Genomic DNA, 23,184 nt, shown 5'->3' with positions numbered 1-23,184 from the left:
GTTCTCCACATTTTCAGAGTGTAAAATCCAGCGGGAGCGCGTCCGCAAGAGCATCCATCTCAATTTAGAAAAATAACGAAGTTACCAGTCGGTTCGAGCGAGCATGCACGCCGCAACATCGCGTGCATAGTAATCGGGCGCATTCCTCGGATCAACGGGATCAGCGCGGCACTTTGCACTTTTCTCTCGCGCTCCGCGACTCCAGCGGAGATCTTAGGAAAATTTTAGACAGTCGATTAGGGTCGCGGGATTTAAATATTCGTCGCGCACCTGGATCCGGCGAAAAGGTCGCCCAATTTGCGAAAGTGGCTTTACATAAGGTCCCGTAACGAACGTGTTGCATAAAACATCGGTGTTTCCGGCGGTGTCTCACGTGACCGCGATCATTGGCCTTGTCGAGAGCCACCCCTTTCTCTCTCTCTCTCTCTCTCTCTCTCTCTCTTTCTGTCTCTCTTTGTTAACGTCGAGGATCGTTTAGAGCGCGTTCTCGTGATGGCACGCGACCAGAGATCGCCGATTGCCCGACGGAGAAATTGCCCGCTCATTTATGCACGTTAAATGCATCGTCGAATGTTTACGAGATGATAAACGCGGTCCGGCCTATGCGGCAAACGATACGATCAAACGACGCCGCCCGCCGTCTAAAAACCACGGTCTTGCCGCTATTAAAGACCCCCGCCGCACACGCGAAACCGACCTTTTCTTGCCGCACCCGCGAAACTTGGACCGTTCCGCGCGCGAATTATTCACGCGGGTTCCGTGTGCCGCACCTGACAGCCGCGTAATTTTATTATCCTGCCGTTTCTGGATCGGGGAAGCCTGTTGCACGGAACCCGACACACGTGTGTAGAAATTCCGAGGAGCGAAAGGGTTCCGCGTTTCGCACGCGATTTTGGATATAGAATTGTGGGCAGTTTGTTATTTACCGTTAGAATAATATCGTTCAAAGTTCGCAGACATAATGGAAATTCTCGCCGATAGGACTAAAGTCTCGAAGAGCATTCAGAGGACTTTTATGCAAAATAAGTGTCTTTTAAATCAATTACGAGGGATTGGAATTGGTTGAATATATACTTTGTTCTTTATTAATTTAAGTAAGCAGAAAACACTGTGATAATGTTCTGAGGAATTCTTCTATTGACTATTTAATTTTGCTTTGGGTCTAGTCTTGTTATATAACACATGTTCTTAACTGCTTTTTATATATTTATTGTCTAAACTGTCACCTGTCTATTGCAATCATAAATGCATAAAATCCGCTAGGGGCCTCTGAGACGATAAACTAATTTTGCCAGAAAAAGAAAATTGAAACACAGAAACGCGACAGCTATTAACCAGTCAGATAAATTTAAAGAAAAAGTCCTTTTAATAATGGCAACCTTTAAAAAGAAGTTACAGTGTCCAAATAAGAGTCCATCGACTATCACACAATTGTCGCGGTAATTCAACCGCATCGCCTGATTTGCCACGAACAACGAAACTATACTTTCCCAACAGAACTCGCAGTCGTGCAGCACTTGCAAATCCGATGTCCCCCGGTGCATTTTTGCGAAGTTTTATCGGCGTTTATCCGCGTAGAACGCGCGGATGAAATACCGCCGTAGAAAACGTTAATTCGCGTGTCCCACGACGATGTATCCCACCGCGGTGGCGCGGTTCCGTCCTGCGAGTAATTAACCCGGGGGCCGAGGATTCAAGCCGTGTCCATCGAGGAGAGAACGGACGTCTCGTAATAGACCGCCGGGTCCCGTGAACTTTCGAATGTTCCCCTTTTCCCTGGGAGAACCGGTGTCGGACATCCCGCGAAATTTATAACCCCCGTGTATCCCACGAGATTCTGTCGCGGCTGGCTGCCTGCCCGAGCTGTAGCTTCTCTCGCGCGCGCGCGCGCGAACCACGGCGCGGCGACACGCGTGCACACACGCCCGGCCGTACCCGCACACACGCACCGCGTCGCTTCCACCATGATTAATAGACATCTAAATCCGCGGGTACCCAACAAAAGCGGCGACGCCAGACAGTGGCGTTTTCGTTGTGTATCGTTCTATTGCCAAATTTCCGGCGGACTTTTTACCACCGGCTCGTTATTTACGGCTCGTTCGAGCGATCTCTGGAATTTCTAGAGCGACTGCATCGAGGTATACCGTGTCTCTGTTTCTCGGAGCTAAGGAAGCGACAGAGAGAGACATAGAAAAACATAGAGAGAGAGAGAAAGAGGGAGATATAGAGAGGCAGAGAGAGAGAGGGAAGGGAGAAGTTATTTTAGTAGTCGACGCGAGAATCGAGAGACGCGCTCGAAGTCGGAAAAGATTCCCTGTCGCGACAATATCGGTCGCGACTCCACCGGATCCAATTGATTCCTCATCGACGGTCCTTCCAATCAATCGAGTCTATTGAATCCGAGACGGCTCGAAGCGGGCTAACGTGCTCCCAAGGGCGGCACTCCGGGGCAAATCAAGTCAAATAAAGGAGACCCGTGCTATCTCCTTCCGTGTACACGGACTGCATCGAGAGGGCGTCTTCGGTCGCGATTCTAATGCAACTTGTCGCACGACCTACAAAAATTCTGTGCACTTAACGGTGGATACCGCCCCCAACGATTTAGAAATGTTCTATAATGTACAATAAATTATTTTTGACTGTTACGATCATTTAATTTTTACGAGCATTTAGAGTTGATCTTCTTGGAATAGAAACATTTTGTTTTATAGATAGTAGTTTCTAGTTTAATTAATAAAATTCTTGTTATCCAGATGTCATAGTATTTGTCAATTATGACGTCAACAATGTTGAGAAGAGCTCTTATTAGACAGCGAACAATTTCGCAATTTTACACGATTTTTACTTTTAAAGAAACGAAAAGCAAAGCTGAAGCTCACATTTATATTCTCTTAGAACTGCTAAGTCTTTCATTTATTAATAACCAATAGGAAAAATTTCCAAGCTTCGCCAATTTCCTACAGGGTACTGTCCCTCCTTAACATAAAACATCTTAAAGAGACTCATTCTCGTTTCTTTCAAATTCAACACCGCGAAAACGCCGTCTCTCGGTGCAATCTGTGTCAGAACTGCGCGCGGAGTAGTTCGAATGGGCGTGGCCTCGATGCCCTCGAATTCTGTAGACGCTCCGGATCCGTGTTCCATGGGGGAAACCTATGCCCACGGGTGTTCGAAGGCGGGTATGATCTCGTACGAATGGTAGACGGGACTTCTGATTGCAGAGTACAAGGAGGCGTTCATGCTGTTCGACAAGGACGAGGACGGCAACATCACGATGGCGGAGCTCGGCGTGGTCATGCGATCCCTGGGACAGAGGCCATCCGGTAAGTGGGAGCTTAAATCATCCGTGGAACGGGGATACACACGCGGAAAGAGGGATACCGTACACGCGTGTTACATCGTGGAACGCGATCTGGCCGCGAGCCACGGAGCCGACGAAAGCTGTGTCCGAGCGACCAAAAAATATCGCGCTCGCGGGGCGCAGGCCGTTGTATCGTCGCGAAACTCGTTCATGAAGTGCTCCGCGTTGCTTTAAACCCCTCCGGCCAGCCGTCCCGATATTTTCTTTTAATAACAACAAGAAAATCCGAGCGCCGGCCAGTGAACTTCGCAGCCGACCAGCAAACAGATGGAAATATTCGACGCGCGAGATTTTGTTTGCGACGGAGAAGATTTACATTGTCGCTAAATCTACCGCGGGCGAAATTGTCTTCGCTCGTCGATTCTGCAAAGCTTAGAGACGAAAAACACTGGAATAAATAACAGTAAGCTTCTCGGTATATTTGCTTAAAGAATTTCCATTCGTAAAGTGTCGGATATCGGAGTACGCAGTCTGTTAAAATACCATTTCTGTTAGCAACATTTATCCTCGATCTTCCAACCGCGTTAGAAGAAACGGACGATTAACTCGTGCACCGTACACGTCGCCGCAATTTCGTAGTCGCAAATGGAATTTCCGTGGCGGTGAATTAGCGAAAAGTTCGAGCCGGGAAACGCGTCCCCTCGCTAAATGAATGCCTCGGTTTTCTAAGACGGGGGGGAGAGAGGCGCGGCGGGGGTCTGAAGCGTCCCGGAATCCTTGAAACTAGGCTGTGACAAGAGCTTAGGGAAAATTAACTTTGGAGCGATTCAGAGGGGTAGAAACTGTGACGGCTAGGCGCACGTGCAAACGCTGGTAATTAACTGCATGTCGGGCCTCTTCTGTCCTCGCTGCCCCCCGGGGGGATGTACCGGGGAATTAAATGTCTCCCATGGAACGACGTCGAGACAGTACGCGCATTATACGTCGGGGCAAATTAGAAAAACGACACACGGAGAGAACGGGAGAAAACGATTTCGAGGGAGACCGAGAGAACGCGAGAGAGATCGAGAGAAAGATAAAGAGAGAGAGAGAGAGCGAAAGAGAGGAAGAGGCGCGGCCCCGGCGGTTCGTTTAAAACTGTCGACTCGGCTAAGCGCAATTTCTCGTTTCGGATCGGCTCGGTAAAAAGGACGATCGGTTTCCAGAGACGGAATTACGGGACATGGTGAACGAGGTGGACCAGGATGGAAACGGTACCATCGAGTTCAACGAGTTCCTGCAGATGATGTCGAAGAAGATGAAAGGCGCCGACGGCGAGGACGAGCTGCGCGAGGCGTTCAGGTATGTCACACCCCGTTGTGCGTGCTCGAATCTTTCGTGTTAACGTGGCGCTCACGGCACTCAGGGTATTCGACAAGAACAACGACGGCATGATCTCATCGAAAGAGCTGCGACACGTGATGACGAACCTCGGCGAGAAGCTTTCCGAGGAGGAGGTCGACGACATGATCAAGGAAGCGGATCTCGATGGCGACGGGATGGTGAACTACGAAGGTACTTGCTCCCATTGCTACCAACCCTTTTTTCTTCTACCCCTTTCGTTACGATTTCTTTCGCAACTCTGATGATTGCCACGTGCTCGCTCTTAATCATTTTTTAACATGAGAATTTGCATTTCTTTGCTTATTTTAATTCATAGATTTTTCTAGCGGAAAAATGAAATTTTGCTTTCGATAATATTTATTATGTTATATTTATGTATATTTATATAATATACATAAATTATAATACTAAATATACTAAAATTTCTTTTCTAATATTAATTCGAATGAATATTGTAGAATGCATAAATATAGATATAGCTTTCTTCTAATGGTATATATAACTAAGATGAAAAAATAACTAATAAGTAAGTTACTGAGTAAGTTAGTTGATTCAAGTGAACGACCCAATTGTTACACATCCCCTATATAATACTGTTCTCTAACATTGTTCACGCACATGCAGTTTCTCCATCCGCAGCACTCTGAATCCCAAAAGCCATCCTACGATCACCGAAACCATCGGAGATCGCAATCCAGACCATGCGACTAACCCGCCTTATTTCCGTGTGCCGACAGAGTTCGTGACAATCCTGACGTCGAAGAATTAGCTCGGTGGCGGCGTATCGAACGAAGCGAAGCTACGAAGCTGCCGGAAGTCTTCGTCGAAGAGCAGAAAGTCGAGCGAAGTTCCTCCCTGAAGTGACCGCGACTCCGAGAGAGAAAGAGAGAGAGAGAGAGAGAGAGAGAGGACTCGGTGCCCCGCCGTCGAAGAAGACAAGCCGGAAGAGATCGCGGCAGAACGGTCGGGGATACCTGGTTCGAAGCGAACGTTGCCAGAGGCGAGACCCGGGTTTCCGGGCCGTGAAAACGTTCCTCTCGAGCGTGGCCGTGGGTAGGTTCCGGCGCCGAGAGGGGTAAGTGGTTAGAAACCGGTCGCGGAAAGTCGGGTCTCGATTCGGCGGGGTATCCGAGAAGGAAAGGAAAATATCGGGAGCGTGTCGACGCGTCGACGAGTCGGTTCGCGAGAAGGGAGAGGGAGAGAGAGAGAGACCGGGGCCGACTTCCGCAGTTGCACACGCATATACACGCATCTACACACCTCGCTCCTTCGAATCTAATTTTACAAAAGCGTTAAGAGCTAGCGGCGACAACAGAAACGAACGAAGCCCGTTCCAAGCGAGATACGAGCGAGAGGTGCTCGCTCCCCGAAACAATCAACTGAGCTTTGTTTAGCGTTTACCTACCTACCTAAATGAATACCTACATAGTTATACTCTCTACTTAATGCTATACAAGAATGTCGTTATTGATATCGTTAGGAACCAATCAACACCTCCTTCGTCGTTCACTCACCGTGCCCCAAACGCGAACGATTACTATCCCGCGAGCGCGCGCGCGCGCGACTGTCTCGATCGCGGCGTCGCGTTCGATTCGCCGTCGACGGCCTATCGCGTCTGTCTCTTTGGAGCTTGTCGAGCAAAGAGGATCTCTCGGAGGAGCATCGTTGTTACACGGTAACGCCGCGGACCGTGAACCGATCGAGACACTCGCCCGGCGGCACCATCCCTTCGCCGATAACGATCCTCCGCGCGCGTATCGGCATTCGTTCCTCCTCTTTAGCCGCGTAGATCCGCTCGCGAGTCCGAGGCGACGGCGTGCCACCCGCGCACGGCCGTCGGCGGCCCGCGTCTCATTAACATTCTGGCCGCGCGGGACTCGACGCGAGAGAGATAGCCCCGTAACGATCTGTCTTCAAATTTAGATGAATGTCGTTGGCAAGTAGGATTAGCTCTAACGATGATATACTTGTCGCTGAATTTTTAGAACGCACGCTGTGGCGGCGTGCCAGCTCCGGCCGCCGCTGGAGCGCAGGAATCGAAGCAACAGTAGCGAGAACCTTTTTTCCTTGATACGTGTGTGTAGCTCTGAATCTGTTCCGTTCAACCGGTCGTTTTCTATCCGGCGAGTCTCGTCACTGTGTACCCGCCCCCTTGTTGTTTCACCCGTCCGGGATCGGATCGGCTCTTAATTCGCGGCCCCTGTCGATCGTTAGCCGATCCAGGGTCCACCGAAGCGAGTCGATGCTGGTTCCGGTTAGTGTTTAGATCGGGCACGGGCAAGGATCGAACGACGCGTGGTGGGAGTATGGTGTTACCATGTCTGTTCTTCGGTATGGCTCTTAAGGGCTGCTGGAACGATATTCGGCTCAGGTTTAGCGAATAGACGGCCGCCCGTGCCCCTCGTAGGACCCTCCATCTGTGTCAGCTGTCTCCTAACATGAAAACACCGTCCACCTAAGAACCTCGGCATCCAGACCCAGAGAAAAAACTGTAACTATGTCGTGCACCCTCTTTTAGGTCCTTAAGATTAAGAGAAGCCACAGCCGTAGGTCGCGATAGAGGGTAGTTGTTAGCGCCTAGAGGAAAAATACGTACACGTAACGATAAAAATGATGCATTATACACACATACCTATTATATATACGTATACCTATACATGGTGTTGCTACCGGGAGACACATGAAGTAACGTTATTATGGATATTCATATATACATATTATATATATATACAATACATATTCTATTATATATATATATATTTAGTATATACTTATACATACATACATACGAACATATATTATATATACATATACACGTTAGCGATGTACGTCGGTGGTATACTGGCATTGATATTTTTATGGTTTTAAAAAAAAAAAAAACTAATAATGCAACAACAAGAACAAGTATTAGTGTCAGAAAGAGAGAGCGAGAATGTCGAGAGTTTGTGAGAATGCGAGGGAGAGAGAGAAAGTGGAGTGAAAGCGAGCGAGAGAAAGAGAGAAAATTTGGGCTGTGTGCGTTGCGATATTATATTCTGGCGAAGAGAGCGAAAGGGAGAGAGAGAATGAGAGAGAGAGGTGAGGAAAGGGGATACAAAACAATAAAGTGGGAGCTCTTAATCCTGTTGCAGGCGATACGATTCGTCCTTAAATAAATGAGCGCGATGATGGGAGCGGGAGGCGAAGTGTATCGTCATTGTTAACGGTGGTAAAGTTGGTCACACGAAGCGGTGATTTCACAGAGAGAGAGAGAGACGTTCGCATAATTACACGCGCATAGGGATAGACAATAATTCTGTTCTTTAGTCGGGCAACGCGGTTACGTTGCGTCGTTCGGTTCGATCGCTGCGACGATCGCGAAACGGTGGACCTTCGAACAAGATCTTATCCAAGATGGCGGTCGACGCTCGGTTCTGCCACCTCGCAATTTTGTCTCGCGATTAAAATCGATACAGCCTTTGAAAAAAATCAGTCGGAGCATTTTCTATCGTTCTGAGACTGATAAGACAATTTCCTCTATGGTTCGCCGACATTTGTTAAATAATTCGCACGAAATTAACAATCTATTACCGGAAGCTATTTAACAGATTTTTCAACAACTCAATAATGTCTCAGAATAGATCGATAACTTTCTTTCAAACAATAATTTCAAACTTAAACGCATTATATTAATCTAAACAATTCCATAGATTATCGTAGCTTTTTAACCGTATTTTTCTTGTAAAAGGATTCTTAGAAAATCACTGATAAATAAAGTGCCAAGCATCCGAGTCGGTGCACCGTCAAACAGAGCATCGCTGATCAATTCGGTACGATTGATAATTCGTCGACCGTCGCAGAGCCGTACGCAACGTGATTATCGAAAACGCCGCAGGCTGTGCAACCACGGGGAAAAGAGGGTACGATGAAACGCTCGAGCACAAAAGATCCGTTTAACGAAGCGCTTCGACAGTGGAAACATAATTAAAAGAGCTCGTCAAGACGACGCGGAATAAGTAATATATAACGTCCCGAAGACAATATCTTTAAACGATTTTATTAAAGGAAGCTTATCGAGATTTACCTACGAGAGATGGCCTACGTTTTGCCACGTGTGTCCGACAAGATAGATTGTAAACGATTTGCCAGGTGGTGTGTAGGATGAGGGAGCGGGAAGGGTTAAGGGAGAATATATCCGAGGAGTTTTACGATACAGAAACACGGGAATGGTGCTGTTTAGCTTAGACACCGTCGACTCTTCCTTTCGAAGTTCATAGATCTCTTAGCCCCGCTTTAGCCTTACCGAGTGTTCACCGATGCACATTTCGTCGTTCTTTACGTTTCCCTTGGTATTTTTTCGCGCACCGATTTTTTCGTCGTCGCCGTCTGCCGTCGAGCAGACCCCCGTTACGTTTGTAATTCGCGCACCGTGACATCGCACCGCACCCCATCGAACTTTCGGTTCTTCGGATCCTTTCGTGTCCGTTCAAAAACGTGAAAACGCCGGAGGCGAGAGAAAAAAATACAGCCGGATCGAATATAAAAAGAGGAAGCGAGGAGGAAACGAGGATGACGAGACCTTTATCCGTAAGATTTATCTCTCGACAAAACGCTAGAACACAAGTACAAGATAACGTCAATACCTGTATATAACTTTCGCAAAGAAATCGTGGCCGGTGTCGAAGAGCCCGCGCAGGTCCCCGCGTCGCATATCGGGTGCATTTTTGGTTCGCAACGCGACATAAAACGCACACACCGTTCGTCACGCGCGCGCTTGCAAATAGGTACCTCTCTCTCTCGTTGTTGATATATATACATGTATCACACGTAGCAGATCCACGCGGGTCCCGCGGGCTCTTCGGTCACGTCGCGCCCACGTTCCTCGAATCAATTATACCTACTACATACATAATTATGATCTGGGCCCCGTGCAGGGCCGACGCGGCGTGATTACTTCACCGCTTTCCCCCGACCCAGGCAAGAGTCCCTTTGGTTCACCCTTTTACGGCCGACTAAATCGTCCCCGCGTAACAGCAATCAATCGTTCCGCTCACCTTCGAGAGGTTCCAAGCAATATTACTTTCCAATTAACACGTTCCATCGTCCGTCCGACCCGAAATCATTCTCCCCATCGCAGATATTTAGTTTTGTTCGACAACAAATTGATTTTACCAATTTGGGAACGTGTTAAACCCCCATCCGTCCCCGTTTGTCCAGCTGAATTCGTCCCTTGACGTCGATTCGAGATTTGCCCCTTCTTAGCAGAACGCGAAGTGGAATTGTTTATTTAACCAGTAATTATCTTGAAAGTGTTCTTTCAGAATTGTGTACCTAAAATAATTATTATTTCTTCTTTCAATTTTGTCTTGGCCTTAAAATATTCAGAATATGTGAATATATGTCTCAGTTCTCATTAAAATTGCGATTTGAACAGCAAAAATTCGAGATGGACGAGTATACTCGTCGTGATACAAGATATTACTATTTCTGCACGACGAATGTACTCGTCGAAATACACCTGACCGGTTGAAATCGATGAAAGATCGACGCAAGGGACGAACGAGGGTTAAATGAGTCCGCTTCTCGAATTCAAAAACGTACGATGCCCACGGAATCAATTGGTCCTTAAAACATGAAAATGGCCGATCGGAAACGATTTTATGGGAAGGAAAAAAGGGACGACCCATGCCGGGCAGAGTTTATCATTGATGAACCCTAGCGAATAATATTTTTATAGAGTACTCTTCGAAAACAAAGAAACAGATTCTATGAATACATCGCGTTACCATTATATTCTATATATTGTATTATTTTATATTTGTGTCATTGTATGCGCGCGCGTACGATACCGTGTACGCATCGTCCTATTCTGCTGGCAGATTTCATTGTATAGTTACTAAAAAAAACTGTACGAGAGAGCGGGTGAGAGAGAGAGAGAGAGAGAGAGAGAGAGAGATTTCAGAGTGTGTATATCGGACGTCCTTGAAAAGGGGAACGCAAGTCTTCCTTTCGATCAGCGCTGTTCGAGGCTCGGGGATCCGCGATCCCCGGCCGTGTCGCTTGTTTTCCCGCGCATCATTGTTTCCCGATAGAGTTGCTCAAGTCGATACACCGTAAGTCTTTTTGATACCCGAACCGTCGGAACGTTGTTTCGTCCCTTAGATCGCGAGTCTGTGGATCGGAATCGCGACGAGCAGGAGAGAACGGGGACCGCGAACACCCGGTCGTCAAGAAAGCCTCCCTCCCTCTTAGTTTCGCATCCCCCGTCTATGACGAATCATGGACGAGCCGGTCCCCGTTGATCTTTCTGGCACGGCGAGCAGAAACATCGGGGGCAACGTGAAATGTTCGAGGTAGATGCGGTGGAAGTACCTGTCGTGGAACACCGATTAATTGTCACCCTTTCTTGAAACAGTTGCGCAGACGATACAATAAAAAATGAATAAAGCATGTAAAATTGAACGCGAAAATTCTACCTATATTTTTTGACATTGTTCTTTATATATACGATCACATAGACGCTGTTATATATTTATTTATTTATTTATTCGTTGTGAGGAGAAAAATTCATTTGTGCATCTGTTCGGTTCTGAGTTTAAAGAGAAGAAAATATCAGTTCATCGAACAGTGATAGAAATACATAACGCTGTTCCATTATAATGAATTTAATAATGATTTCTTGTCCCTCGAAAGGGTTCCATGACAGGTACTTCCGCCATACGCTCGCGTGTAATACGTAAGTTCCGCGCGAGCTCGCTTCCGCGATTTTCGAAAAAAAACCATCGCGGGTTCCTTGAAATCCGCATTCTTCCTTGAGTCCTGCTCGAAGCGTTTCTTCGAGGCGGAGAGCGTGCGTTGACATAAAACAATCCGAGATGAAACATCTGTCATCGTGGCGATCTGGAGAGAGGCTGGAGCTCGTGGCTTCTCAAAGAGAACGTTCTCGGCCAGTGTCGCAACCATGGTATTAATCAAGGACCGCGCGAGAAGGGCAGAAAGGGGAGCGCTATTTAAATCAGAGGCAAAAGTAATCAAAGAGTTCTATGTACGTTGTTAAATATCTTGATGAAGAAACTTGATCAACATAGATGTATAATAATCGTAATCGTTGAATAAGTGTAATCTACGTTGTACCGTACGCGAGAGGCCGTCCCGCGGCCACCGGAAGTCCACCGGAAGTTCCGCCGGAAGTTCGCCGGTGGGACGCGAGCGGACGTTGTTAGTACGCGGGACGGTGCTCCGCGTCGATTGTTCTTTAGTGTAATCAAATGTGTCTACGTTTTTGCATCCGTTGGCTGGCGAACAGAAGCATCCGCGAAGAACAGAGAGAGAGAGAGAGAGAGAGAGAGAGAGAGTGTTTGAGATGTGTTGCAGCGAATCGTTCACGGATGCCGGCCGTTTCGATTCCCCGATTCGTCGATCTCGAAACCGAGATCCGCGGGATCGGCCAAGGAAACGCTTCCGAGACGATCGCGCGAGAGGCTCAATCGGTTTGCCGGAGTTACTTTTCCCATCGCATTTCGACAAAGCGGCTTCCCCCCACCCTCGTATTATACTCGCTAATTGCTATCGCAGAATTTCGTCTAAGTTTTCGCCTAAACCTGAAGCGGTCTAACGTAGTAGCGTCGCGACAAAATAATAGGCAATACAAGATGTTTAACGCGTCGCCGGCAGAGACGCCGGCGGCTAAACGGTCAAGGAAATAATTATTGTAATAAGAAAACGTCTTTCATTACTTTATTAAACGATATCGCGAGTACAAGTCGTTGTTAGTTAAACAAAAAAAAAAGAAGAACACAATGTCAAACTATGGAAACGGATTGCACGCGCGACGGCCGCGCGTATAGCGGTCTTTGGTTTTCTCGTGGGGTGCAAATTATTCGAGTCGGTAGAGAGAGAGAAAGAGGGAGAGAGAGAGAGAGAGAGAGAGAGAGAGTGAGAGAGAGAGAGAAATGCGCGATAGGATTTAAGAAAGAGAGAGAAGGAAGAAGGGTTATTATCCTCGTCTGGAGTATTGAGAGGAAAAAAAAACATATAGCGTTTAAACACTAAGTCAAGCGAGGCTACACCAGAGATATCGAACTGTGAACGAGAATATTTATATTTTTACTTGAGGAAAAAAATGAAGTTATAATAACGTTTGTAACGTCTAATTCCCTCCCCCGATCCGGTAAGGAATGTTCAATAACGTTATTTTTCTAGAGTGTACAATCGGGAAAAAAAGACGATTCTCAATTGCGTTATGACGAAACGTGCTTTTCGAAGCCGACTAGGCGGTCGAGGACCCATTCGTGGATGCAACCTACACGCGACCACCCACACACACATACACACGTACACACGATTATATATGAATTATAAACACGAATTGTTATACCGCTAACTGTACAACCGGTACTGATCAACCTCGGTTCGCTTCGATTCGTTTCGTCGTTCGACCTTTATTGATCCCCTCTGTAAAGCAGCGTATATAAGTTGAATGTCTTTCTTAGATATGCTAGGCGAAAGAAGAAAAAAAAAGCGAGGAAAACCGGGAAAAAATGTGGCTATGGGAGTTCAACGTGTTGCGTGTGCGTTTCCCGCGGTGTTCATTACGAGTTTACCCGTTTGTATATAATATTGTTTGTAGTTAACTGTGTGTGAAACCGATCGACGCGCGTCCACGGCAGAGAGCAAAAACGAGAAGATACTGCTAAGCAAAGACCACCGCGCCTCGCTCCTTTACTTTCGCTTCATAACTCCGCTTGGGTTCGCTTTTACGGATGAAAGCGGCGTAACGGGACTGGCGACAAGACGAGAAAACGAGCGAACATGGAGAAACGTGACGAAAGAGATGTTATATTAAATAAAAAGAAAAAAAAAGAAAAAACGCTCTCTCAGATCGGCGGATCGTGTAAAAACGTTCTCGCGTGAAACACAAAGGTCTTGGTGGTAAAATAATAATACCATTCTGTATATCGATAGTTACACTCGACGACCATTTTCTTCGAACGTTCCTTTCTTACCTTCGGGAAAACGATCTTACTATTAACGATTTTTTTTTTTGTTTCTCTAACTGCGGTACCTGCGATCGAGGGCGCCCGCCCGAGATCCGCTCCATTCACGTTTCGTCGTATAAGGTGGAAACGAAAAAAAAGAAAAAAAGAAAACATAACAAAAAGGGAAGTGCTGGAAACTGTGGCGAGAGTGCAGTGTGGATGGTATTAGCTGTATGAAAATCATGTTACGTGTAATACTATGTACTGCAAGATTAGAATATAACATAAAACGGTGATGGCGTGTACTGCTGGAATGTAATACATGTATCGAGTTACCCCTAAATACAGCCATTTTATAATGGACGTCTCTCGCTGCTCTATCCTCTGTGTTAATACTGATTCCCAATCGTCGTGTTAATTATTATTATTAAATCGGCGACGTGTCGGAGATCCGTAGAGTCGTGGACGGTGACAGTGAACCCAATCAAACGTCTGACTTAGAAATTCTTTATTAACAGAGAAATGAATACCATCATCCATACAAGTTAGCTTCTCAGGAGTGTATCGCGGCGCTGCTAACGCCGTATCAAATCAATTTGCATCGCTACATCGTAAATTCCTATCGCAAAACGTTCGGAAACCTCTCGTTTCTAAAATACTTTGCCCAAGAAGCGATTACACTAAATTAAAAACAGACGTTCTTCGTAAATTCGCATTCTCTCCCGCGCTCAGAGAACTTCGAAACACGTGGACGATCCCCCGGGCACGTGTGCTCGACGGAGTCGTCCTTGTACCGCGTTTCTAGACAACCTTTCGCCAAATGTACACCGAACGGAGTGCCGCGATTTGATTTTTATTTTGTGCTAGAGGGAATCTTGGGGGCGAGTGTATCGGACAGACAAACGAATAATCCGAGGTTTCTTGAGCGTGGCAAAATGAATTGATACACCTTCGATCTCGACGATTGCTCGATCGAATTTAGAAATCTGAAGATTCGCTGTCGAAAGTTTTTTAATTAATCTTTCGCGAACCGAAAAGCTTGGTAAAAAACATCGGAGAACTTATTTGATAAGTTTCGAGTACGTGAATGAGTTGATCGATTGAAAGAAACTGAAGTGTTTTGCGATAAACCTCGAGTTTCCTTGGAAACGTTGCATTATTCATTTGTGCACCAAATAACTACGATGTATCAAAAGGTGAACGCCTTAAGAATAATTCCTAATTACCAAAAACCTTATTCGTTCCAAAACTACTATCCTTGGCGAGAAGTATTCGACGTGACTATGATCGAAACAAATGGGATCTACGAGTGTCGTCGACAGCAGCAAAGCAATAATAAAAATAGAGATAGCCATCTTTGCAGAGAGACTGTTTTAACGATTCTATAATATACATTAGACTATTCAATGTATATTCCAGTAATTTTCAAATGAATTTATCGCTCGATAAACACTTAATGCCAAGGATAGTTGTATGGGGTACCATGGGACCAGAGTCCATTATATCGCAGCCATCTTGTCAAAGTACATTTCAGTACTGTGAAAGATCTAACGTGCAGTTGAACTAACTCTCCGCTTATAGAAAACGATATATTACAATAGGTCGCCTATGGATGGGTAATATCTTCATTTTTATTATTTTTTTATCCTTAATCCCCGTATCTGTCTCCTTAGCGTTACTTCGTGAACCATGTGTTACGTGTGTTTTCGTTTTAATCGTTAACGCATGTTCCTGCGATTCCAAACGGTCGTTTCGCGATGGGGTTTCGAACAGCGACTCGTACACGAAACAAAGGTGAATATAAAAAGCATGGCGTTTATGTAAAAATAGAATGAAATCTACTATCCCGAAAATCTCTACGAGGTGGGGGTCTCTCGATTTATATACGTGATCAATCAATTCTTTACAGGTTAGAAGTGTAGAATTAGTACGTGTATAAAACATTTGGTAGAGGCGTAAGACGTGTGTGTCGCTGGGATATTTTTTTATACATATGTATATTAATATGCATATAGCTCTCCTTAAATAATTGAGACTTTCATTCCTATTTTCCTTTAATGTACACTAAATCATCGTTTTAATTAGAATACTGTATAAACTGATACGTAGGATGCTTAAACGCGCGTGTTAAACGTCTATCGATATAATTCGATTTTAATAATAATACAACGGATTTGGATTGCATCACTGTAAAATAACTAACAAATCGCGTAACCAATATTATTTGTACGTAGCACGTCCATTCTTCACTATAACATTAAAGTTCATCCCTGAGTAACGTGTACCTGTTTTTACTGGGTGCTAGCTTCTTGAACGTGGACTCCGGTGGTGTTGTGGGCACCTTGATCTGCCCTACGATCTGTGGCAATTCGTTTCTGCTGGGTGACGGACCCATGTGGAAGTCCCGGTGCAACTTTCCTGAGTACAGATCCTTCAGGAAGGCTTTCAGTTTCCCTTCTACGTGGATATCGTTAAAGTTTGGGAACAGGTACATATGCCTAAAACTATCTATAGCGATCAAAGGCAAGTCAGCTGGTGTCTTCTCTAAGTGGTGAAGGGGATGAGCAAATTTCAAACCATCCGCTGTTAGGAAATTGACATGTTCTGAAAAGAAACAGGACTCTTTGATTGTTGCTGATCCGTGTTTAAATCAGAGTAGGTTTTTTAAAATGATTTACTTACGTTTCTCATCTATTAATTGTTTGGATACTACATCTTTGTACATTTTAATGGTCTCCACATCATCGGGAGCATGAAATAGTATGAGGAACGGTAGCCCCTCCTCTGTTAACTCTTCTGCATTCTCGAATGTGATTTCCCTGACAAGGGGAACACACTTCTCTTGCGCCCAAACGTTCAGTTCATCGAAGTTGTGCAGACTACCTTGGTAGGTCTCGTCCTCGTCGTTCGAGAGGGCTTTATCCGATCGGAAGACTATAATGGGTTGTCCTGGAGGATGCATCGATCTGCTTGCGTTCCTATTTTTCAATTAACAAAAGATTAACGAATATTTACATTTCTGAATTTCCTTGAAACATTCACATCGAAGAAAATTGGAAAACATAATTGAAACGGGGGTTTTCGAATGCAATAGGGCCCCATGAAACGCGACCGGAAAATAGCTACTACTACTCCATGTAATATTAAATAAATTTATAGTGTCTTATAAATGCAGTCTTTCGATTAAATCGTACGGGAGTAGCGGCAGGTTTTCGATCGAAACGTACCGTATTGCACTTGCCCATCGACAACGCACAGAAAAAATGCTGCACCCTTATAGAATTGTGCGAAATGAAAAGTTCGTCTAGACCATGCACAATGTCTTACTTACACCAAGTGAAAATGTTCTCCAATGTCACAGTTTTGAGCAGAGCAAGTGCTTGTTAGAGGAAACAACAGAACCATTACACACACACCCCCATACATCCATACATAGAAATGCTTCAGTAAAGTATGTTAGCGAAAAAATGCTTAATCGTCTGCGTCGACGATATGTATTTTCATAACATACGAGAACGACACGTACCCGAAACCAATGTGGAATTGGCAGTCGTCTTTCAGGTTGGTGGCAACCCTCCTGAACATCTTGTACTCGGGAACGTCCTTGGTATCGAAGTAACCGATAATCATTCGCTTTTTATCATCCAAATTCATCAGTTCCTTTAAATCATAGAACTCTCTTATTGGATCCTCGAGCTGTTTCTTTATAAATTCTTCAAAGGCCTCCACAGACCTTTGACCCCTGTACTCCCTCTTGGTTGGTTGGCCATTTCTGATCACTTTCAGGGTTGGATACTTAGTGATGTGGAACCTCGAGGCGATCCCAGCTGAAAGCAAGAAATCCCTCGTTTAGAAAACACGTTATTGCTCGTGTTATTTTCGTAATTTCCTCTCGTCGGTTTACCCACGTTCCGTATCGCAATCCACTTTCGCCATAACAACCGTCCCCGGTTCGGGGAATGCCCTTCTTATTCTAGTTGCTGCTTCCTCAAAAATTGGGGCTAATAAGTTACTAAAACGGCACCACTGTGCGTAAAAATTTATAAATACCAATTCGTTCGACACTGAAATAGAAAAACGGGAACCATGTAATAACATGCACGGATCCATCGTGCATAATACGATCGCGATAGTTTTATCAGTGCCGTTTCACGGCGACCGCATCGTCGTAACTTACCGAGCGTCATATCAATGTTTTGTCGAGTAAGTGATACTGCGCCTTCGTTCGCTTCGTTCGCTAAATTGTTTGGTAAAAATGCCTGCAATCAAAGGCGACATATTTTTTTGTATAATACTATTTCTTATCATAGCTTTTATGTAACAAGGTCGTAGAAATTCGGTGCGTGTCATAGGAACGTTTAGCATATACGTAATCGAGCTCGGCGAACGGTTTAGTGCATGTGTACGATGTAATCGGGGTGAACGAGAAAAATAAAGTAAAACAACAGGGAGTGTGTTGGATAAGAAACGACATTTTTATTTTCCGGTTTAGTATTCACGGGGCGGTTGAAACCGTGCAACGTCAGCAACAGGCAGCTTCCGCGCGAAGCTAATCGTGCTAGCAGTTGCTCGGCCAAAATATCTAGAAGCTTGTTCGACAAAGTGTATTCGAATATTATTCGTATTGTGTACATGTATAGGTTATGCCGCTATACGTGCGAATGCAACGGGGGACCGTGAACCCTTCGAAAAGGGGCTCGGGCGTCGGAGACCGACACGATAAACACGGCGCCGGGCTCGTCGAGATTTTCTGGGTCACCAATTACGCGTCACCTTACGCGTGGCCGAAATTTTTCGAAAGCCCTCACTGACATCTGAGATTGTTAGCCTTTTTTTTCCTCTCGCTCCGGTTCGACGAATATCGCTCTGACCGTAGAAATACGTGTGTTACTCACCAGTAAACAGGCAAGTATAAGTACTTTGATGTCGAAAATATCACAGAAGACCAACATCTTGGTGATCTTTAAAGTGTAAACTTGATCAGACACAAATTTTTTGAGAAACCATCAGTAAGCAGCTGGCTCTGCGTCAAATTGCCACGAATTTGTAGTGAGTCGAGGGCTAGTAGATTATTATCGAGGATGGTCTAGAACAGGCAGGCCACAGGTAACAGAGAAATTCTCTATGCTATGGGCGTTTTGCCGGCGAGCCAATGGCCGGCATCTTTGTTCTTTGTCCACCTTGCGTTAACTGTCTATGCCGCCGAGCATATCGTCCACGTCTGCCCCTATATTTCACTTACAAACATGTCATATACGTTCTCTAATCCCATCGTACATAAATCCTAGAAATAAAATTTCCCCAGCGAAATACGAAAACGAAAATTGCTCAAATAAATCGTGCCGTTGCCGGCGTAAGATATTGTACAAGAAGCGGCACGAATCATCTGCTTCTTAAATCCTACGCTAGTGCTACGCTAATCCGCGACTGTGCTGCCACCCGTAGCGAAAGGATGGAACTTGTATTACAGTAGTAGGCTCCACTCCCACACAGATTTGTGCTCTTTAAACTGGCTCAAGAACCGTAAAAAGAGAACGAGATACTATGGAGAGGAACAGAACGATACCCGTCAGATTCATAGATAGGAAACCCGGCTGGTTTCACTTGACCATGCTTGCCGTCTAACTCTTCCCGCGCATTCGTTCGATCGGCGCGCCATCTGAGGCACGCGTCGCGAAATTATATTTGTAAAGGAGCTGCGACTTTTAAATAAATAAGCTCTCTTGCTCTCTCGCTATTTGCCTCCTTTCTCTTTGACTGTGAAGGCAGCACTGTCTCGCTAACCAATTGGAGCAAAGAAAGTTTCTACGTCAACCCTTTCTAAAGGATCAAGCTGCGGCTTTGTGCTGTAAAGGAGTAAGACTTATATAGTCGCTTCCTGCTAACAAACATAAATTTATAAATTATGAGCAATGTTGTGTATGTCACCGAAACGGTGAGAGGGTGTTTCAACCCTCAAAACCGAAGCAATAAGTAAAATAAAATGCAATAAGCGCATGTATGCTAAATCTGAGCATTTAGTCTAAACTTGTCATTAACTACTCCGTTCTGTTGACCACATTGTTCAATAGTTTGTACATTCTACTCCAGATGCCGCTTCCAAGAACAGTTTGCCTACCGATCGGAGTACTATCAGTCTTTGCAATATGGCAACAGCTGATACAAAAATATTTGGTTCCTCGTGCAGAGTCCTCACGTTGAGAATCAATCGGAGCCCGCTCAATGTCACGTCGATGAAGAACAGTTCCACTGTCGTCAGTTTACCGTAGTATGTATCGGAGCAATAGTAATTCCCAAGGAAATGATTATCCTGACTTGAAGCTCCGAATACAGTACCCACTCTGCCGTGTTAAATCCCGCACTGCATTGTTTGCAAACCGTTATAAAACATCCGTCGCTACGAGTTGACAATGACAGACTCGGAGAAGGCATTCGCATGTTCTTTATCCGGCTGTGCCATGGTAAGTCCCTGCCATTTGTGTCTCGTTCACCAGCTCTTATGACAACCATGAATTCGCAGAGCTTCACCAACGAAAATCAATTGACGGTGCACAAGAAGAAGCATGACATGATGTTGAATTTAGGAAGCGGTTCGAAGAGTGCTGGCTTTTCCGGTTGGTATTACAAATTATTATCAGAATTATGGAACAGAGAGGAATTAAGATAATTTTGTCAACAGCTGATCAAACACCTACACCCACGAGATTCATCAGAAACTGCGAGGAAGTGGGCCTCTTCCAGGACCTGCAGAACGTGAACCCGTTCGAGGAAACATTTAGGAGGGCAGTGGAGTCTGGGAACACGGGCACCCTCTCTGTAACAGAGGTAACAAAGCTGGAGGAAGAAATGAGAGACAGTAATCCTAACAGACTAATCTTTAGTTAACAAGTATTCCTGTAGGTTGGGATCACGGATGACACGCTGCACACCCCTCACATATTCCCCCATATAGCTGATGTGCTCTCTGGCAGCAATCAGATTCTATCAGATGGCAGTGTTCAGGAATGCACCAGTAGTATTTCCATTACCGAGAAAGGCACCGACGAGAACACCACCATAGACACGGAGATCTGCGCCAGCGTGAAGCTCGCTAGATCGGAGGAGCAAGAGTTATTAAAAAGTAAAGTGGTGGGGGTGAAGAACGGGGCGCTTGTAGAGAATATTATCAACCAAGTAACGAGCACGCAAATATTACCGAGAGTATTAGAGGACCAAGTTAGTCCGCAATTGTAAGTGATCTTCGAACTTGTTGCATAAAATCGGCGAATGCGGGATTTACATTTTTAAGCGATAAAGTCGAAGATAGTATTGATCTTTATTGTTCAGGATTGATCCCGTATTTGCTAGATGAGGATTAATTAAGCCGATAATAAATAAGTCTGTATATCCGTCTTTTCCAAGATCGATAAACGGCGCGGAGGTGCAACTGCTGCTAAAGACCGCCGACGGCAAACTGATGCAACTATCGGCAGTACCGATCTGCGAGTCTGTCAACACCTGCGTCGCCCAGTCGTCGTTGAAACAACAAACCGTCGTAATAAAGACGGAGCCTCCTCTGCAATGTACAGCAAAGCCAGAGCCGAAGAAGCCTCCGTCATTGTCCCTAGCTAAAATGGTATTTAACACAGTCACGAACCTTTCTCAATCACCACTGTGGTTTACTCCAATGCGTATGTTTACCGTACGTGTGATTACAGAAACTGAAACAGGTGTTGATCAAAAGCAGCGCCACGCAAAACGATAAACCAAGCGACGAGAGGCACGAGTCAAACGCCGTGAAAAAGGAGAATCAGAACAAGCAGCCGTTGGACCAGGTGAAGAAAAAGGAGATCCTCGAGCGGAATCGCGCGAGCTCGATGAGAGCTAGGGCGAAGAGGAAAGCGTGGATCCACCAGCTCGAGAGAACGGTTGCCAACGTGAACGAGACCAACGTGGCACTGCAAATGGAGATAAAGGTGCTGCGAGCCGAAGTGGCCAAGCTGAAGACGATTCTGTTGGCTCATAAGGACTGTCCGGTTACGAAGGCGATCCAGAAAGGTAGCCAAATAAAAAGCGATCGATGTCAGCGGCTCGCAATAACGCTACTGGGTCTGTTGCAGGAAACGGGATAATACTCGGGCAAAAAGTAGTGTCGCTGAACACGGATCTCACCGCGAACACGAACACTTCGATGGGGATCTCTGTGAAAAGATCGGCGGCGTTCCCATCGACCGAAGTTCCCATTGTTCCCAAGAAAAGACTGTCGCTAGTACCCGCCAAGAACGCGCTCATCTTTCCGAAAACAGACTGCACCGCGAACATGACAATTCCGAACGCCACACTGATCAAAGCCGTGCCCACTTTGAAGATCATGGGGGTTGGCCAGCTTCTTGCCGAGAAGGAGGAGACCAAGCAGATCCTGATCGTGCAAAACTCGGTCAGGAAGGTGGAGGACACTCCGAGGCAGATCATCCAGATTAATCCTAATTACGAGATCGATCACGGGGAGAAAACCACGGGGGGTTAAACTCTCTTGCCAGGGTCGTTACCCCTTTGAGAACACGATTATTGATATTAATTTTCTTTCGACGGAGAATGAAGTAAATGGGGATATTTGTACATAGAGAAATTTTTTATTTATTTACAGAAATAAAGAGAAGTATTTTTTACTAAAAATGGTTGAAGTATAAGTTCGACGTTCCCATCTCCGCGGACTTTATAAACTTAAGGATGTTGGTTTAGGTTTATTGCGTATCGATTTTCACAAATTATGCCTCGAGATATACAGTAATTATTGGCTTAGCCTTCGTGTGGACAGTTGGACTGCTTAAGTGGTTCGCAAGTTTTGTAATAATTATGTCAGAATGCGAGGAAGTGGGAATCTAGTTGTCCAACTCAAGGTTTAAACACTTGATGTTACGTTTATTATTCTATCTAGATTATTATTCTATTTAGATTATTATTCTATCTAGATTATTATTCTATCTAGATTATTTATTTTATCTAGATTATTATTCTATCTACAAAATATCGCAGGAATAGTAATACTATTTTATGGATACTTAGAGATGAATGACAGGGATCGAATAATTCGACAAAATATTTTTCTTAAAGCATTTCTAGTATCTTTATTGCTGCTTTATAAAGTGCTCGTCGCGTTAACCTGTTAGGTGCGTATGACGTGTATACGGGTCACAAGGAAATGGCAATTTTACATCTTATAATAAAAATATTTCTCCTACGATTTATGTCAAAATGCTTGTGGTAACATAGTCATAAATTTCGCACGCTTCAGGATATTTTGGAACAGTGGCTACGCGTTCTGCTTTCAAAGAATGGCAAGACTATTTATTTAGATTTTCTGCCATATTTTATTACAATTTATGCTTCAATCGTGATATCAATTTAATAATTTCGCATGTAAACGCCTTTATAATCTAAACAATTTTAACAGAAAAATTGTGGAATTTTGTCCGACTTGGTAGAATCAGTGTTAAAATATTCCCAGAACGTTTCTCCACGCATCGGCCAAGTCCAGCGATGAATCTGTGACCCTCGGGCCCT

At 45.1% G+C, this 23,184-nt stretch overlaps 3 protein-coding genes across 6 annotated transcripts in view; 2 read left to right on the top strand and 1 right to left on the bottom strand.

The window, feature by feature from the left end:
• Positions 1-13,937, top strand: part of LOC144478757 (neo-calmodulin) — a 119,707-nt gene extending 105,770 nt beyond the window's left edge. For all 3 annotated transcript variants that reach the window (XM_078196964.1, XM_078196962.1, XM_078196965.1), the window contains 4 exons: positions 3,222-3,323; positions 4,507-4,642; positions 4,707-4,855; positions 5,422-13,937. In XM_078196964.1, coding sequence (XP_078053090.1) covers positions 3,222-3,323; positions 4,507-4,642; positions 4,707-4,855; positions 5,422-5,453 — 419 coding nt within the window. In that variant the 3' untranslated portion in view covers positions 5,454-13,937. The remainder of the gene's footprint in view (positions 1-3,221; positions 3,324-4,506; positions 4,643-4,706; positions 4,856-5,421) is intronic.
• A 197-nt stretch (positions 13,938-14,134) lies between these two features.
• Erp44 (Endoplasmic reticulum protein 44) lies at positions 14,135-18,837 on the bottom strand. 2 transcript variants are annotated; one of them, XM_078176523.1, is made up of 7 exons: positions 18,537-18,837; positions 17,819-17,900; positions 17,550-17,705; positions 17,168-17,468; positions 16,973-17,020; positions 16,324-16,619; positions 14,135-16,245 (listed from the first exon to the last, which is right to left on the bottom strand). In XM_078176523.1, the coding sequence occupies exons 1-7, from the start codon at positions 18,591-18,593 to the stop codon at positions 15,899-15,901; spliced, it is 1,287 nt and encodes a 428-aa protein (XP_078032649.1). In that variant the 5' UTR covers positions 18,594-18,837; the 3' UTR covers positions 14,135-15,898. The 2 variants fall into 2 exon arrangements, with proteins under 2 accessions (XP_078032649.1, XP_078032650.1); XM_078176524.1 differs by lacking the exon at positions 16,973-17,020 and having other exon boundaries at positions 18,537-18,833.
• Positions 18,838-19,737: 900 nt separating this feature from the next.
• Atf-2 (Activating transcription factor-2) lies at positions 19,738-22,314 on the top strand. Its single transcript, XM_078197147.1, has 7 exons — positions 19,738-20,102; positions 20,162-20,255; positions 20,321-20,466; positions 20,542-20,870; positions 21,043-21,256; positions 21,339-21,678; positions 21,741-22,314. Exons 1-7 carry the CDS (start codon positions 20,052-20,054, stop codon positions 22,145-22,147), a joined length of 1,581 nt encoding a protein of 526 aa, XP_078053273.1. The 5' UTR covers positions 19,738-20,051; the 3' UTR covers positions 22,148-22,314.
• The last annotated feature ends 870 nt before the right edge of the window (positions 22,315-23,184 follow it).

This window comes from Augochlora pura, chromosome 3 (genome assembly GCF_028453695.1).
Source record: "Augochlora pura isolate Apur16 chromosome 3, APUR_v2.2.1, whole genome shotgun sequence".
Classification (NCBI taxonomy): Eukaryota; Metazoa; Arthropoda; class Insecta; order Hymenoptera; family Halictidae; genus Augochlora; species Augochlora pura.
Note: the sequence above shows the minus strand (reverse complement) of the source record. Positions and strands in the feature narration are given on the sequence as shown.